The sequence below is a fragment of the Lutra lutra genome, chromosome 11, assembly GCF_902655055.1.
Source record: "Lutra lutra chromosome 11, mLutLut1.2, whole genome shotgun sequence".
NCBI lineage: Eukaryota > Metazoa > Chordata > Mammalia > Carnivora > Mustelidae > Lutra > Lutra lutra.
Window position 1 is genome coordinate 23234365 of NC_062288.1, and position 19288 is coordinate 23253652.

The 19288-nt window shown below is 37.4% G+C and overlaps 1 protein-coding gene across 3 annotated transcripts in view; it reads right to left on the reverse strand.

Moving 5' to 3' along the window:
* Positions 1–19288, reverse strand: part of MAGI2 (membrane associated guanylate kinase, WW and PDZ domain containing 2) — a 1365890-nt gene that overhangs the window by 494025 nt on the left and 852577 nt on the right. For all 3 annotated transcript variants that reach the window (XM_047694173.1, XM_047694175.1, XM_047694174.1), the window contains exon 4: positions 619–834. In XM_047694173.1, coding sequence (XP_047550129.1) covers positions 619–834 — 216 coding nt within the window. The remainder of the gene's footprint in view (positions 1–618; positions 835–19288) is intronic.

The window sequence follows — 19288 nt, forward strand, 5'->3', positions numbered from 1 at the left end:
AAAAATTTGGCACTCTGTTAGTAATAAGCACAAGAAAACAGCAAACCCACTCTTTATCTGCCTGATATTCTTTATATACATGATATGATAGATTATAAATCAAAGAGATAAAATGTCTTCTTGTTTTCAGAGTAGGTGAGTAGATGCCTTCATCAAGTCAGTGTATAAAGATGCTTTCTCTGATGGTAAGGGTGGAGAGAAAAATATACAGATGTGGTGTAACTCTGGTCATTTTGAGGACAGTGTTCACTGAAGTTGTTAACTAAATCACATGATAGTCTCTTTTTACAGAACCGTGAGTACAGTACGGTTTCTGAAGACAGATTTCCCTAATATTCATTAGCAAAGACCCCAGAACTTTACACAATCATATTCATGACTTGTAACATTTTCTATGATGTAGTAACCATTCATTATATGGCCATCAATACTGTGCAAGTGAAACCAAAAACTGAGGAACTTGAATTAGTTGCATGATGTGTCAAAATTAGAACAAAAGGATACAAGAATTGCACCTTTCCTTTTGATATCATGATCTTCTCTCTCTGAAAGTGACTGTAATCATACACACACACACACACACACACACACTCACACACGTGTGTTTAAGTGACTAACCTGGTGTTACTACTACTCCGTTTCCATTGACCACAGGTCTCTCTTCCTCTTCTTCCTCAGGAGGCTCTATACTTGCTTTCTCCATGTTGCTCACTGATTTATTCCTCTTCCGTTTTCCTTCAGCACTTGGAGTGGCTCCTGGAAGAATCTGGTCTGTCACATTTAATAATAAGGGTGCTGGTTCTGCTGGAGGCTTTGGCGTGCCGTAGTAATTGTCTGCAAATGATACCAAAACATTATGGAATTAAATATTTCTCTTACTGTGTGTGTAATCTGTAAAGAATGGAAATTATATTGACAAATGTGTATCCTGTTTCTTACATATATTTTACACACATACATACATATGGCTTTATATCCTTTCACATTTTTATATATATCTTTATTTGTTGCTTTTATTATACTGGGCTTTAATGCTTATATAAAGATAAAAATTTCCTCTTCATTCTCACCTTTTGCCAAACCAAAATATAGTCTTATGTATTAGTCTCATATGGTACAAAGGAACTTCAAAATTAGTTTAAAAATTTGATAAGCTTTGATTACAGCCTTTTTAAAAATAATTCTGTCTGAATGAGGGTGCAGGTAACCCTCTTTTTTTTTTTTCTAAGATTTATTTATTTGAGAGAGAGAGATAAATTGAGACTGTGTGAGCACGGGGGAGGGAAAGAGGGAGAGGAAGAGGAAGAGATGCCCCACTGAGTGTGGAGCTGGATAGGCAAGGCTCAAACTCAGGAACCCAGGATCATGACCTGAATGGAAACCAAGAGTCAGATGCATAACTGACTGAGCTACCCAGGCACCCCATGTAGTCTTTATTAAAAAAAAAAAAAAAAAAAAAAAAAAAAGCATATCACACAACATTCTGGAAGGGCAAAGCATATTGTGCTTTTCTCCAGCTTTCAAAGGGCTCTGTCTGTCTTCCTTCATGGTCACAGCATCGTGCCCAGAGAGGTATTGCCAGGCCAGTATAGTGGTTCCTGTGGCTGCTGACAGTGGGCCTGCTGCCCTGATCATTCTTCAGACTATCACCGCTCTTTTCCTCACAGCTATGGAATATTTGATTCTCCCACCAGTCGGTTAGACTTCTTAAAGAAGGAGACAGATTCTTATTTCTCCCTGTAATAACCACCTAACATACAGCAGACATGGAATCGACACTAAGTGAGCATCTTGATAAATTTAAGGTGAATTGTTTATAGTTTAACATTTTGATCGGTAAAGAACATAGTGGTACTTTCTAAAACCGGTGTTATACTTTTACCACCAACTTCAAGCCCACATTGGTGTTTTCATTTAATTGAATAATTTATGCACTCATTTGCTACTCATTCGTTACAATCTTTATTTAGTACTGGGTCTGCACCCAGGCACTCCAATAAGTTTGAGGAAAAAATGATGACTGTAAAATAATCCTTGTCTTCCAGATGTTCAACAGGGTAGAAGACAGGTGCACCTGACATCAAGCAGATAAGATTATAACCATAAATGGGACTAAGTACTGCTATCAAAGAGGCACAGAGGAGAAAGCACGTCTCACTATCTGCAGAGGCCACTGAAGGCAACAGGGAAAACAGTGTGCTGTGCAAGAAACAACCCTGAGCTGGAAGTCCTGGGCTCTAGACTTGGCTTTTCTATATGACTACAATTCAAGGAAGTTCCTTAATTTCACTGAGCCTCAATTTCTTTATCTGTATATCGGGAATAGCAATTCTTGTTATACCTATAGGTTGCCAATAATCAAAACCTACTGTAGCCATGTTAAACATGATAAGCATGTGCTGAGAAGAAATGAGATGGTCAGTTGAGGGTAGAAGCTGAAAAATTGGGGGGAAAATAGGCAGAAACAAAGGAGTCTGGCCAAAACATGCAAGTTGTCACTTGGGTCCCAGACGCTGAGAGTCCAGGCAATTCCATGGCTCTGGACACAACCCCTCCCTGCCACTCCTTTGCCTGGAATGAGCCCCCGTCTCTCCTCAGGAGCTCTGATGTGCTCATTTCCAGGAAAACTCTCAGGCAGCGTTGTCTCATTGGCTGAGCCTCAGTCAAGGAAGAGCCTGTGAGTGGCCAAATTAGGACAGGAGAGTGGCTGGCCGCTCTCCTTCGATTTCGGGAGAGGGAGGCAGGGCTCTACCCAGGAGGGAAGGGTCCTGGGGTGCTGGGCCAGCAGAAATGACCAATGCCTATGACACTTGGCCTCTTTGTTGGGTTATTGCGAAGATGAAGAGTGTCTGAGGAAGTGCTTCATAAACTGTAAAATTGCCATGGTTTTCACGGCAGTGTAAACCTCATGCTGGCTGGCACTCGGTGACTACTCTAAAGGCTAACTCATATACTAATGCTGTTGCTCATTTTCATGGATATTCACAGTTGTAAGGGAAATACAAGGAGAAAAAAAAATACCATCATGTAAAGTGGTTCTTATATATGTAAAACTTTTATACAGAAGTCTGCAAAGTGGATGACATATATTTTGCTAAAGGTTACTTTCTAATTTAATTTAGAGCATTTCAAATGAATCAGACTTTTAAATGTACTTGCTGAATTCTGAGCAAACACAAACTGCTAGTTACTTCTTAGAAGTCTGTAACATCTCAGCATCCCCAAGGGCTTGCACCATTCTCAGTACCCAGCTATGCTGTCTAGGGAATCTCAATACTCAACTGCTTATTCAATAAACATAAAGTAAAACTAGTAAATAACCAGTGTGTCCCAATACATAATATACTTGTAAGTAATAGTCTGAGAATATTAATACCTTCAGGTGTATACAGTAGTGAGAAAAATGGATCACATGTCAGTGTCCTCCCCCCAACTTGTCTTTTATAGTTTAAATCTCCCTGAAGTAGAAACATAACCTTTTATTAATTAGAAATGAATTCATATCTTGGGCTAAAAATAAATATGAAGTAACAGATCCTGATGAATTTATATTGCTAAATAATTACACCTATTGGCACGTAATGTGATTATAAATTATATAGTAATATTCTATTTCTATAATTTAATTTATGAAAATAAGACTTCAGATTAAATTTTAGATGTAAAACTGTATGAATCATTAGCTAAAATGTTAAGATTATCTTCATAACAATAATAAGAGCAATTTAGAAGAGGCACAGAAATAACCCATACCATTACTACACTTGAGAAATATAATATGCCAAACCCAATGCATAGAACTAGGCAACTAGAAATACCTGAACTAAGTTGAAGAATTAGCCAGGTAGTCAGAGCACTAAGCCATTGAAAAAATTCCCTGATGGAAGTATATAAAAATCCATATACTAAGGGTAAAGTATGCCTTTTAGGTAACACATCAGCATGATTTCAGAAGAAAATAAACACCAAACTGTTTTTAAATATAGTTTAGAATCATGTCTCATTAAGAATGAAATGCCTCGGGGTGCCTGGATGGCTCAGTGGGTTAAAGCTTCTGCCTTTGGCTCAGGTCATGATCCCAGGGTCCCGGGATAGAGCCCCGCATTGGGCTCTCTGTGAAGCAGCGAGCCTGCTTCCCTTCCTCTTTCTCTGCCTGCCTCTCTGCCTGCTTGTGATCTCTGTCTGTCAAATAATAAATAAAATCTTAAAAAAAAAAAAAAGAATGAAATGTCTCTATGCATGGTGCCAAGCATTTAGAATATCTAAAATCCCAGAATATCATGACAATATGGTGTAATATTTAACTGCACAGATCATGCTGAAACAGACTGTCTTTGAATCCTGTGTCCCCTAAACTGGCTGCCTCTTTCCATCCTTACATTTCTCTAGTTAAACTGGGAACATGGGGCTGTAAGATGACTATAGTCAAAACAGCAACTACCATGACTAGTACTATGACTACCATCACTACCATTACAATTTGCTGAGCTGGACAGTGTAACAGACATTTTATTGATGCACCCTTACATTAAATGGGAGCTAGAATAACTCTTACCCCTCGGTGCTGTCATAGGGATTGATGATAATGAAGGGGCATATAATGTGCTTAGCTCACAACAGGTCTCAGTATATGATGGCTATCTTGGACACTTATTCATCAGAAAACTGAATGAAATCACTGTCTCTGTAGTTAAAAAAATATGGAATCTCTAAAAATTAAACAGTTGACCAATACTATACATGAAGTGAGTGGAAAATCTGTATCTCTTTGACTTAAGAACTTCATCTCTTCAAAATACTGTTGCCTCTCAAGAGGGGGAAAAAAAAAAAAAAGTGTGATGAAATCTGCAATCTGCCCTGAACTGATAGGAGAGAACTTCATTCAAAGCCACAACCAATGGGAGGGGGGGTGGGGAATGGGGAGGCGCCCCACTGGCTCAGTTGCTAGAGCATCAGGACTCTTGATCTTGGGCTTGTAAATTCCACCCCACACTGGGTGTAGAGATTACTTAAAAATCTTAATAAAGGGGCACCTGGATGGCTCAGTGGGTTGAGCCTCTGCCTGTAGCTCAGGTCATGGTCTTGGGGTTCTGGGATTGAGCGCTGCATCGGGCTCTCTGCTCTGTGGGGAGCCTGCTTCCCCCTCTCTCTGTGCCTGCCTCTCTGCCTACTTGTGATCTATCTCTGTCAAAAAAGTAAATAAAATCTTTTTTAAAATTTTTCATAAAAAAAAGTCACAACCATTAGGCACAAATTATGACTTTCAAAAAGGAAAGGTAATAATTGCTACCAAATAATAAAGTTGGGACATTTTGGGTGACTTTATTCCCTCTCCCCGCTTCCAAAAATGTACATGTGGTACATGCCTACACGCATATGAGTGTTTTGGGGGGTGAGGGGGTTATAGGCTTTTCCAGTCTACTCTTCTCTGAATATAAATGTATTTATAAAAGATGATGTACTCATTAGCAGTTTCATGTGAGTTTAATATAAAATTTTACTTTGTTGAATATCATGACAAAATCAAATGATATATAAAATTGCTCACTTTTTCTATTGCTCACTATTCAATATTTCTATTATAATTAGGATAATCTATACATTAGACAGTGCTATTTTTAATCAACACCTGAGGGAAAAGACAATTATTTGAGGAACTTGATTTATTCCTCAGCTTTTTAAGTACTTAAAAGAATGAATTTTTTCCTCATAAAGTTATAGTTATAAAAGAGTGAAACAGGGTGGATGCACCTATATCTGACATCATAAACATGGAAAAGCTTTCTAGAAATCTGAATAAAAAGAATACTCTAAAAAAGGTCAGTAATTGGTTTTATAAAAAAAATCTAATAACTGCCCATTTACAATGGCCACTGTACTAATTTCTTATAAAGGAAGAGGGACTAAAAGAGACTACACTGTTATGAACTAAACTTGCTGAGAAAGTCTTTGGAAAATCTAACCCATTACCCACTCTTATACAGACCCATTCCTAAGTCATCCAAGAGAGACTAAAATAGTTTTTTTTTTTTTTTTAAGATTTTATTTATTTATTTGACAGACAGAGGGCACAGGTAGGCAGAGAGGCAGGCAGAGAGAGAAGAGGAAGCAGGAGCTGAGCAGAGAGCCCTATGCAGGGCTCGATCCCAGGACCCTGGAATCATGACCTGAGCTGAAAGCAGAGGCTTTAACCCACTGAGCCATCCAGGCTCCCCCTAAAATAGTTTTCTAAATAACTTTTCATGGCATACACTTGAAGACTACCAAGGAATTCTCTCCTTAGTAGACCAAATAATCTTTTCAAATAGTCTTAGTCTAAGTTTTTAAAATTATGTTTTTATCTTTTTTCTGACCCATTCTAGGTGTTTGTTGGTTTCACATTCATTTTAATGGGAAAAATAAGGGGGGGGGGAGAACAGGAGACTATTTCAGTGAATTATAAACTGTTTTCTTTTCTGTACCCTTGGTCTTATTGAAGGAGAATAGACACCAAAATAGCATTTTCTGAGACATACCATATTCTTTATGACTTTAGGTTCTGATATTAAGATAAAAAGTAGGAATGACACTAAAAACTAATTTTAGGTATAGGGAAATGTAGTACTCTGAACTGGAATATCTTGAAATGCTTTTACTTATTTTCAATGTGTTTTCCCTTTAAGCAAGATCAATTTTCATGATGGGAACATGTGGTTTGTTATTTAGTGCTTTTGGTTTTTTAAGTAGCATACTTAGATCCTTTGGGTGTGTAATAATAACATGTAGATTTTACATCAAATGGTCATAGTTCATTCCATATGGCACCCAAGTGGAGCTGGGATTTAGAAAGATAATATTCTTGTCTTCAACATACCTCGAAGATTAAAGTCTTGACCCTCATTTCTCCCCAATATTCTCAGTGATTTTATTCCCATTTTGGTAACCAGAAATAATCAATTTCAGATAATGGTTTAGTAGAAAAGAGATGATTGCTTATAGGCACTCTGGGGCATGCATACAACACAGCCCATCACTGGGATCCCTAGAGAGCCTGAGAATCTGTCCTTGTGTTGGAAACAGTTTATGGCAAAATTTAAGAGGTTGAGAATCTCAGCATTTGTGTTATATAGTTTTATAAATGAAGCAAACAGTTTGATACTTGGCCTCCTTAATGGCACTGGCAAAATCTGACTTTGACATCAAATGGAAATACGAGATTCAGAGTTCCAGATCTATTCATAATTATTTATGTTAGAAAACTTGATGGATCATAAACAATCATTTCATCCACATCAGAGATTTAGATTTTTATTAATAGAAAGAGATAAATCATGAACGGATTCAAATTTTAAGACATGTTTTACATATTACCCGAGGGATATTAATGAGTTAAAATTAGTGTCAAAAGCCATGAAAACACTTGTCAACCATGGCAAAAATCACAGTCAAATGGGCCCAGAGTTAATGTTTTAGAAATTCTGTAAGTACAAAACAAAGTTGGTAAATACAATCTAGACAATAGTCTACTTTTTTAAAATTACACTTCCTACCAGAAAACAAGACTCAGAGTCTCACTTAAGAATGCGTGTGTCTACTGGTTTTTGAAGTTACTTTTGTAAACAGCTCTGATACTTAAGTTTGGTTCCCCCCCAAAAGGTCTCATTCCCTCTTCGTGTCATATGTAGTTATTAGCCTCAGGCCAAGATGCAAAAACTCTGAGACCTCAAAAGATAATGTCTTTTTCTCTTGTGGAGAAAACATTAATCTCCTATGTGCCAGGGATAGGAACAACATCTAAAATGTTATTTTGTCACTTATACCTGCACCAAATAATAAATTGCTTTATTCTGCAGAAATTCAATGTTAACTGTGACTTCCAAAATGTGCACAGTGGTGCAAACAATGGAAAAGTGTTGATTTTTTATATGCCAAATTGGATTATTCTGCAACAAACTCTACCTAAGAATTCCAGGTTTATTTTAAATTAATCGTTTATTGTTTTTACAATATGATCCCCAATGACACACAATCTTTTTGTAACTGCCTTCAACTGTCTATCAGTGCTCTCCAGAAATCATACAGGTGACTTAATTTAACATCTTCTGAAACTTGTCTGCAACGTTTTGTAGGTTCCTTCTGGTCATTCTGACTGAATTTTCATTTATTCGTGTTAGCAATGTGGACAGGCATAAGACACATCTTTACTAAATCTAACTGCTCACAGACTAGGGAGGGTAGGTGGTTTGCTTATTTAAAGGGAATCGCATACCCTTCTCTTTAGTGACTCTTCCTTTCAGGCATTATTTAGAAGAGTTCAGAACATTTCCCTTCTGTGCCAAATAACATATGAACAGAAGTTAGGCAAGAAATCCACAAGAGAACAGAAGGAAGTTACATACAATTTCTCAATGTCAAATGTACATCTACTTGCAAAGGAAAGCATTTGAACATTTATAATTATAGCAACATCAAAAAGTGTACAAGCCCACTTCACGAGCATATCGTATTTAAATAGTATTAAATCCCTTACAGCAGCAATGCCCAGTAAAAATGTAATCTGAGCCACAAATATAAGTTACACATGAAATTTACATTCTTCTAGTTAGCTACACTTAAAAAAAAAAGGAAAAGAAGATGAAAATTATTTTAACATGTATTTTGCTTTGTACAATATAGCAAAAATATTATCATTTCAATATATGAGCAATATAAAAGTTATGAATGCAATATTTTTACTTTCTTTCTTACTAAGACTTTAAAACCCAACATATAGTTTACTCTTAGAGCACATCTTACTTTGGACACACCCCATTTCAAGGGCTCAAGAGCAGTATTTGAATAGTGGCTATTATACCAGACATCATAGCCTCAGATAATCTCTTTTATCAAGATAACATTATTATCAAGATAACATTGTTATCAAGGTAACATTTTAGGTTACCATATTATCACCTGACTGGCTCATTTTTCTCATAAACAATAAAGTGAAAACCTCTGCTTTAAATGACTAGGAAAACTGAATAAACACCAGAAAATAACAATTTCAAGTGACATTGTGTCAATGCTATTTCTCTTGTATAACTGCTTTGCTGCACTAAGTACATATAAAATATTAGTTTTTTAAAGATTTTATTTATTTATTTGAGAGAGAAAGAGAGAGAGAACAAGCAGTGGGGAGCAGCAGAGGGAAAAATGGAGAAGCAGGCTCCCCGCTGAGAGGAGAGCTTGATGTGGGGCTCAACCCCAGGACCCTGAGATCATGACCTGAGTGGAGGGCAGACACTTAACCAACTGAGCCACCTAGGCACCCTCTGGTAAAATATTATTAATGACCAAACAAATGTATATCTCCTAACAATGCTCTTCCATCCTGTTTCTTAATCATCCATCTTATCACTTTATCTTGTATTAACTTGAAAAATCCACATTTGACTATCAAGTTACAGGTTAAAAGAGGTGAAAAAACCCAAATATTTCATGTAAATAATGTAAATCTGAACTTGTATGAGGACCCTGTTCTTATGTACAAATAGAAGGCTAAAGAAACCTCTTTACAATCAGTCACAACACACAGAGAGAGGAATTGCTGACTCATGGTAGTGATGTAAAAACAGATCAATTATTCATATTGTTGTCCCTTTCTTGCTCTCTCTCTAGCAACATACTCTCATTCTGAGTATCTGTAGTGTTTGGTACCAAGTGCCTCACTTTCCTTTCAATAGGCTCCTATTTTGATACCTCATGCTCATAACAATTCAAAATTTCTTTTTCCTCTATACAGTATATGTGTCCCATTTCCGATTTCCTTTGGGTCTTGTTAAATGACTGGGTTTTAACACTTCAATGAATTAATTTAAAAGAAGATACTGATGACTAAAAGTGCCTTAATATATCCCATATAATGCTTGCATTTTAACAGTATTTAAAGCTAAACACTAAAAAGTTAATCATGAAATTTGGGCTACTGGCCAATTCAGTGGTAGAACATAATTTTCAGAAGCACCTTAGATGCTATCCACAAAAGAAGTGTTTTCCTGGTAGTCAAGCCACTCAGTAGGTAAATGTGATGACCTTTGGGGAACTTATGCAAAATGTCAAAGCAAAGATTTTTGGAAAACAGCACTGAAAAAAATAATTTATGATTCCAGTTAGTAACAAACTTACATGTCTGAAAACCAGGAGTGGAAACCATTTTCAATTGTGTTATTAATTGCAATTAATTGTTTAAGTTTTTAAAGTGTCTAGTGAGCTCAGGGCTTAAGAGGCAGTCCTTCACATCTCAGTAAATAAAAAAGCAGAAATGAAAATTTGATGAATTTTTAAATGGGCATTTGTACAAAGCTCAGTGGATGCCTGGAGATAGTCATCTTGATTAAATTTACTTTTTCAAAAATTGATAGAGGAAACTGAACCTTTCAAGGACAATATTATTTTTCTCACACAACATTTATGGCTTGTCATATAACTTCCTTCTCTCAATGGTGCTATTAACTGTGATAGTTTAAGATCACTAAGAAATTAAAGAGACCTCTAAGACTTTCTTTTTTCACTGCCTTGCAAGTACAATACCCAGTGAAATTATGATTAATTTTAATTTGATTGTTGGTTAATGATGAAAGAAATTTGCCAAATATCTAATTTCTAATCCTCAGCTGCTAATAAAAGTCAGAAAAACAATATGAAAGAATTCCACTTCTCTTTGAAGAATTCGTCTGCTACATTTTTTCCAAGCTTGCCATAATGGAAAGAATTCTGCACACAGTAGAGGATCTGGGTTCTAACTGAGGTTCTACACTAAACCCCTAGGCATTAAACTCCTCCAAATCTTAGTTTTCTCACTTGTGAAATGAGGGAATTGGGTCACAGTTCTGAAATACTCGGCTCCAAAGTTCTGCAATGGAAAATTTCAAAGGATCTAATGACAACAGGTTGTATTTCTTCACCATCATATTAGAAAGTCCTGAACTGAAACAGAGAATGGCAATAAAATGTAGTCAACAGTTTCAATTACTTGAGAGCCTGTACTTATCTGCTTTCTTGACATAAATGTGTAGAACTACCCTTTTATTCTCTATTTCTTTGCCCATTCCCTTTTGGGAAGGTGGTTGCGGTTGCAGAGTATTTCTATTTTTGTTCCAAGCCTTTCATTTGCATCCATCCCTTTTGGTGAATTAGACAGTCTTTAAGTATATCCCCACAAGATGTGAACTGTGATTACTTTGTGGACAGCCATATTTAACCACTTCAACTTCGTATTTTAGTCCATGTGACACTTTAAATATTTCTGATTTTTTTAGTCAGCATATTCATTGCAATCATCTTGGGTGAGACATTTACAAACATAAATCCTAAGTACTGGAGTATGGTTAAAGCTAGCTGGTGTAATTTAGATGTAAACAGAACCAATTTATAAGCCAGGAGAACAATGAGCAATGGAAAAAGCTAAAGAAAATAAGATTTGGTATCTTAAGCATAAGGCTTTGTCTGTACAATAATAACAAAAATCGCTTTTCTCTGAATCAACTTAAACAAAATCTATGAAAATCAACTTCATCACAAAGAAAACTATCAGAACTATTGGCACTTCACAGTTCAAATGCCAGAAACCAACCATTAAGTCTTTAAAGATGAACATTTTATTGGGTATACTTCCCCTACTCCTCAAATTTTTACATTATAATTTTGTCTATCACATCATCTTTCTCATTTGTAGTAAATTATGAAAGTACCAGAAATACTAGTTTGTTTAAGATTTTTATTTATTTGAGAGAGAGAGAGAGCGAGCTCAAGCAAAGGGAAAGGCAGAGGGAAAGGCAGGCTCCCCATTGAGCAGGAGAGCCCCAGCATGGAGCTTGATCCCAGGACCCCAGGATGCTTAATCAACTGAGCCACCCAGGCAACCCTCAAAAATACAAATTCATTGTAGAAAAATCGTTCATTAATAAAGAAAGAAAAAAACAAAGGGAGGAATTCAAGTCAAGAAAAGTTCCAAAAAGTAATGGAAAAAAAGGAAGAAAAAGGAGAAATAGGAAGAGGAAAGGAAAGATAGAAAGAAAAGAAAGGAAAGAATGAAGATGAAGAGGAGAACGAGGAGGTAATAAAGGACTGTGATGGGTCTTCCTATGAAGCTACAGAGTTCTAAAATGATTCCTGAGGTGATATTCTGACTCAAAGCCATGCATATGTGGCCATCCGTCATCACCTAATAGCTGATAACATCAGTGACACTGTCCAATATAACGGCCATTTGCTACATCTAGTCACTGTGGACTTGAAATGTGGCTGGTTTGCCTTAAGATGTGCTACAGCATAAAACACACACTAAATTTTGAAGACTTGGTACATAAAAAAAATAAAGCAACCCAGTAATCATTTTATGTTAATTACATGTCAAAATGATAATGTTTAGATTGCATAATGCTTCAGTTCCTAGTCTAGTTCTGAAAAAAGCAAGACTTCATAAGTAGTGAATTACTGGTGGCAGGTAATGACATCCATAACTAAGAGTGGGTGAAGGGGAGGATGAAAGTCAATCCAAAGGTCTAGGACAGTGATAGATACTTGATGAACAAGAGGTTCAGTCAGGAAGAGGGCTTGAGGATCACCACAGGGTGAGACTTTCATCAGTTGACCAAGCCAGTGAGAACTGAGTAATGGACAGAAGGAGAGGTTATCATACATCCAACAGTTCACCATTCATTCAGCAAGTATTTACTGAGAACCTACTATGTGTCAGGCATGGATTATCTCAAGGCACAACAGTGAACAAAACAAGCAAGTCCCCTTTGAAGCTGACATTCTACTGAGGAGACATATTAATCAAAATAATCAAACAAATAGAAACTTACAAACTGTCAAGACATATAAAGGTCTAGTAGTGTTTGTTTTTTTTTTTTTTTGGAGAAATTTATTTATTCATTTGAGAAAGAGAGTGACAGAGAGAGCACAAGCAGGGGAAGAGGGAGAGGGAGAAGCCAACTTCCCACTGAGCAGGGAGCCTGAATATGGGACTCGATCCCAGGACCCTGAGATCATGACCTGAGCCCAAAGCGGACACTTAGCCATCTGAGCCACCCAGGTGCCCCCTAGTTAGTGATATTTTTAAGAAATCTGAGAAGAGTTCAAATTAGGATAGTTAAGAAAAAAAATGGAATTATAATTGAACACCCAGTCTCCTTCCTCCATCTGGGCCAAACTATTTCTGGATCAATACAGATCTTTAGGAAATGTATGTGGCTTTTCTAGCAATTAGAAATAAAATAACAATTCTCCATTATTCCCAAAACTTGTCACAAGGATTTCTATGAAGGTCAAATGACTCAACTAGATGGAAGGTGACTAGTGTGCATGTATTTCTCCCAAAATAAACCAAGTTGCTTATAAAAATTAATTGCAAAATTTCTGCTAACTAGTTAGCCAGATAAGTCCCTGCTTTTCCACTTTAACTCAAGACATAATCTACATTATAAAATACTTCTAATATTCTACAGATTCAAAGGCTATGTGGTTTGAAATCTAAAGTTTGTTCTTTGATGATTTAAATGCATTACACATAGAGCTGATCACAGGTTTAACATGATGACTGACGTTCTCCCACATTGGTACAATAGTATGGCCTCTGTTTTTAAACTGATTACCAGTGTGGACAGGTCATTCCTTCCTTCTGACAAGCAGGGATTGGGGGTGGAGTCAGTGAGAGGAGAGCTTCACCATGGCTTTAATGTCTACAATGAGACTAGAAAAGTGAGTAGAATCAAATAAAGTCTCAAGTAGGAGGAGCATTCCAGGCTGAAGGAATAGATCTGCAAAAGTCTTGGGTCTAGAGGAAGAACAGTTTTTAGAAAAACTAAAAGGAGAACAGTGTGGCTGGTGCCAACTTCGGGCTGGAGCCCGAAGTTTAAAGCTCAAAAAGCTTTGTTAAAAATTTGGATTAATTTTCAAAAAGTAAAGGGAAGCCATTGCCGGTCTCAAAAAAACATCTGAATTTGTTTTTAAAATGGATCGCCAGGCTGCAGTGTGTAGAATGGAGTAGAACCAGCAAGAGGGAAAGTCTTGAAGTCAACAGGGGATTTATTGCAGGGGTTCAGTAAAGGTAATGGGTTAGTGGGAGGTGATGAACATGGGGACAACAATGAGATTTGGTTAGGTTTCAGAGGAGGAAAACAAAAAATAGAATAATGTTTGGGTAGGACCTAATATTGGTCACTGCCTGAAGTATGGTTAGCCTTTTTGTGGCAACCTCCCCTTCCTCTTTGAAAGAAATATTGGACAGAACTTCTAAATTTGCTCCCAATACTCAGAACTTCTTTAAGGGATGATGTGAATTGGCATAACCAAAGTGAAATGTAGACTTCTTTTTTAAAACATTACAGAATTCTCTAAGTCTTCACCTTCCTTTTTAAAAGTCTTTATGGATATTCAGGAACTGATTGGTGCCCCTATCAGAGTTGGTTTATATCTCCTGTTACAGATGCTATGTTTATGGTAATTATTTATTTAATGCCTGCCTAGTACTAAATTTTGGCTTCTTAAAAGAAGCAATTTATCATTTAGCTTTGTTTTCCCAGCATCTAGAATAACACTGACACCTAGTCAATACTGAGCAAATGAATTCTTACACTGACAACACCCACATTCTGTAAAGAAGGATGCAACCCTGGTTGCTCTTTCTTGAGTTAGGATCTTGCAGGACATGCAAATTCTCCGGCTTACCCCAGCTCCCCCACCTTCTAAACAGAATCTCTGGGCCTGGGTCACTCCAGCTCATTCTCATGCACCCTGATACTTGAGAACCACTGCTTTTCCTCAAAAACCACTGCTTTTGCCTCAATGGGAGACAGACCAATCAGATGGGATTTATTTTGAAAGTCAAGCCAGCAAAGGAAGGATTCAAGTAGTCTATTTTAGGATCTCTCCTCATTCTTTCTTCCAAATAATCTTTATAAAAAACTTCAGGACCACATAGGTGTTTTTTGGAGCTAATGTGATCTCAGGGTGGGGAGTTTGAGCCCCATGTTGGATGTAGAGATTACTTGAAAAAATGAAATCTTTACAAAAAAATTCTAATGCAAACCTCTCTATGTGAGGGGTCAGAAAACTCTTTCCTGTAGAGAGCCAGAGAGTAAAATTTTAGGGTTTTCAGGGCATACATACATACATAACTACTCAGTTTTGCTGTTGTAAGGTATAAGCAGTCACAGATAGCACAGAAATGAATGGTGTGTCTGGGCTCCAATACAACAGTATTTATGGATACTAAAATTAAAATTTTATGATTTTCATGTGACCCAAGATGCTATGCTCCTTCGGATTTTGTATGCCATTTAAAATATAAAAGCTATGCTTACCTTGCGGGCTGTACAAAAACAGGTGTTGGAGTGGGTTTGGCCCCAAAGTCCTTGTAATAACAGGTACTGACACCATCTTCCAGGCATAGATTTTGACTCATTAATCGAGAATTTCATAGGTGTCCAGCAAATAAGCAATACAGATAAAGTGCTTGTCTTCAGGGAACTTAAGAGTCCACAGGAGAAAAGACATTAAACTTAACCAAATAAGGAGATAAATAAAGGACATGACAGGGCTGTAAGAAATGGTTTTAGAAAAATCTACTTTAAGCAGGGTGAGTAACAAAGGTCTGTCTGAGGAACTGCTGTTTAATTTGAGACCAGAAGAAGGAAAATGTACTTGCTGCATGAAAAGCCAGGAGAGCAGAGTTACAGGCCAAAGAATAGCAGGTCACTAGGACAGAAGGCCCTGACATATGGAGGGAGTGATGAGTTACCACTGACATAGCATCACTGAAATATAATGGGTGAGGAGGAGAGGTGCAGGATTCAACTAGAAACACAAGCAAGAAGCAAATCATACAGGGCTTTGTTAGCTAAGGCAAGGAATTTGGAAAGGGTTTTACAAAGGGGAATCATGATTCTATTTAAGGTTTTAAAAAGTTACTCATTTCTTTAAAAGATTTTATTTATTTATTTGAGAGAGAGAGAGAGAGAGAAGAAAGCACAAGCGGGGAGGTGGCAGGGGGAGGGAGGGGCAGAGGGAGAGGGAGAAGCAGACTCCCTGCTGAGCAGGGAGCCCTATAGGGAACTCCATCCCAGGACCTGAGATCATGACCTGAGGGGAAGGTGCCCCAAAGTTTATTTATTTTTGCTACTATGTGGAAATAGATTTGAAGGGCAATAAGAGAGATGGGAGATGGCTGAAACACTGGAAGAAGAATGCATGTGTGTGTGTATGTGTGTGTGTGAGTGAGAGAGAGACACACACACACATACACATCAGAAATTATTAAAACTGAATACTAATAGCAGAAATGAAATGATTTCATAAGCTCAAACTGATAAGCTTAATTGCAGAATTTAACAAAATGTTCAACACTAGAGAAGCTGAGCAGTATTTTGGAGGCCAATTACATAGGATTTGACCTAAATACAGAACCAAATATTCCAGGAAGAGGATAGAAAGCTTCATTCAACATTTTCCATCAGCTAAAGAATGATATTGTTTATATGAATGTAGATAAGAAAAGGAACTCTGGATAAATAGGTAAGTAGGCCTTATGAATGAATAAGCTTTGATAGTTTACTGTTCATCACAGTGAACAGCTATTCAATCCGGCTCCATAATGACATTTTTTTCTATTACCAGAGGCATTTATCTAATAACACGACCCTATTAGTAGATCTGTCTAAATTGATATTGAAAGGACAATTAAATCTGGCACTCAGGCTACAAACACTACTCAATGTGGTAGGTTGGAAGGTATTGAACGTCATTTTTTAAAAAGGTATACTGTTAACATTGGGGGCATTAACGCTAATTAGAGTAATGACTTCATTCAGCAATTTCCTTTTTATGAGGCCATTTGGATCAGGCTCTCTCCTCCATATAAAAGGGCAAATCCTTATTAATTTAGATGATTACCTCATAGGAATGAATACTAAATGAAAACAGTACCACAGGCCCAGTCTACCATTTCTTCCTCATTACGCCATGTCCCTGGTACAGTGGTAACAAGATGACAACACTGAAAATTTTTCTTCAGTGATTCACACACAGATCTCCAGTAATCTTCCCTGACAACCTTTTCATGCTCAGAAAAGAAAGCTAATTTCATGTTTGAAAGTTCTCCATAAAAGGTGCTGGGAAAATTGGACAGCTATGTGTACAAGAATGAAAATAGACTATTCTCTTACACCATACACAAAGATAAACTCGAAATGGATGAAAGACCTCAACATGAGGCAGGAATCCATCAAAATCCTAGAGGAGATCATGGGCAGTAACCTCTTCGACATTGGCCACAGCAACTTCCTTCAAGGTATGTCTCCAAAGGCAAAGGAAACAAAAGCGAAAATGAGCTTTTGGGACTTCTTCAAGATCAAACGTTTCTGCACAGCAAAGGAAACAGTCAATAAAACAAAGAGGCGACCCATGGAATGGGAGAAGATATTCACAAATGGCACTACAGACAAAGGGCTGATATCCAAGATCTATAAAAAACTCCTCAAACTCAACACACACAAAACAGATCATCACGTCAAAAAATGGGCAGAGGACATGAACAGACACTTCTCCAAAGAAGATATACAAATGGCTAACAGACACATGAAAAAATGTTCATCATCATTAACCATCAGGGAGATTCAAATCAAAACCACATTGATATGCCACCTTACATCAGTTAGAATGGCCAAAATAAAAAAGACAGTAAACAAGTGTTGGAAAGGATGTGGAGAAAGGGGAACCCTCTTACACTGTTGGTGGGAATGCAGGTTGGTGTAGCCACTTTGGAGATTCCTTAAGAAATTAAAAACAGAGCTACCCTATGACCCTGCAATTGCACTACTGGATATTTACCCCAAAGATACAGATGTAATGAAAAGAAGAGCCATCTGTACCCCAATGTTCATAGAAGCAATGGCCACAGTCGCCAAACTGTGGAAAGAACCAAGATGCCCTTAAGCAGACAAATGGATAATAAAGAAGATATGGTCCGTATATTACAATGGAGCATTACACCTCCATCAGAAAGGATTAATACCCAACTTTTGTATCAACATGGACGGGACTGGAAGAGATTATGCTGAGTGAAATAAGTCAAGCAGAGAGAGTCAATTAAATGGTTTCACTTACTTGTGGAGCATAAGGAATAACATGGAGGACACTGGGAGATGGAGAGAAGTGAGTTGGGGGAAATCAGAGGGGGAGATGAACCATGAGAGATTGTAGACTCTGAGAAACAAACTGCGGATTTTGGAGGGGAGGGCGGGTGGGAGGTGGGGGAGCCAGGTGGTGGGTATTAAGGAGGGCGCATATTGCATGGAGCACTGGGTGTGGTGCATAAACAATGAATCTTGGAACACTGAAAAAAAATTAAATAAAAAAAAAGAAAGTTCCCTTTTAAAGACAAGTGTTGATGAACCTTTGTTTAGAAATACTAGAAATCCATTGCCACTAACTACCGTAGATAACTGCCCATGTAAGTTCTGAGTTTTGTATTAATCTGTTAAAGCATCTCTTAGAAAAAGAAGAGTAACCCAAACCAAATTTTTCCATCACTCTCTCACATTCATGTCACGAGCAACCGACAGCCTATGTGTGACTATTAGTTTCAAGAAACAATCTTTGTGCTTTGGGCTAGAGGCAACATGCTGAAATTCATGAATTACAAGTCTTCCAACAGGAGTCTTTGATGGCTCCAGGGACTGGAAATAGAATATGAAACTTTCACCCAAAGGTCATTGGCTCCAATTTGGCCTAAACTGGTAGTGACTAAAAGTTATTATCGATAGACAGGTGTTCAGCAAGTGCTACAAAATGAATCGGTGGTTTCAGTGTAATTTCTCAAAGACAGGTTTCTATGTCAGGATCTCATGATTACCTCATGCCCTAAGGTGGATAGTTTTAGACAGGAGTCAAGACATTGACTGAAAGGAGATATCCCACCTCCTTTTAGCCTTTCCAAATGGTCTTTTTAGATGGGAATAGCCAAAAGTTTTTGGGCAACTGGCAAGAATGTTACCTGGTAGTTTTTTTTATTTGTAAGACAGAAATACATTTATATCTAAGTATAGTCTCTCCAAGTATCCTTGCTTATGTTTGAATAAGATATCGCAGGTATTAATGAGAAATGATAAGTAAGATTTTATTAAAATGATTTAATACTCTTGTCAAAGTATGATCGGGAGATCAGCAGCATCACCATCACGTCATTTATTAGAATAGCAAACTTCCATGCGCAATCCAGACACACTGAATCAGAATCTGCGTTTCAACAAATCTTCGGGTAATTCAG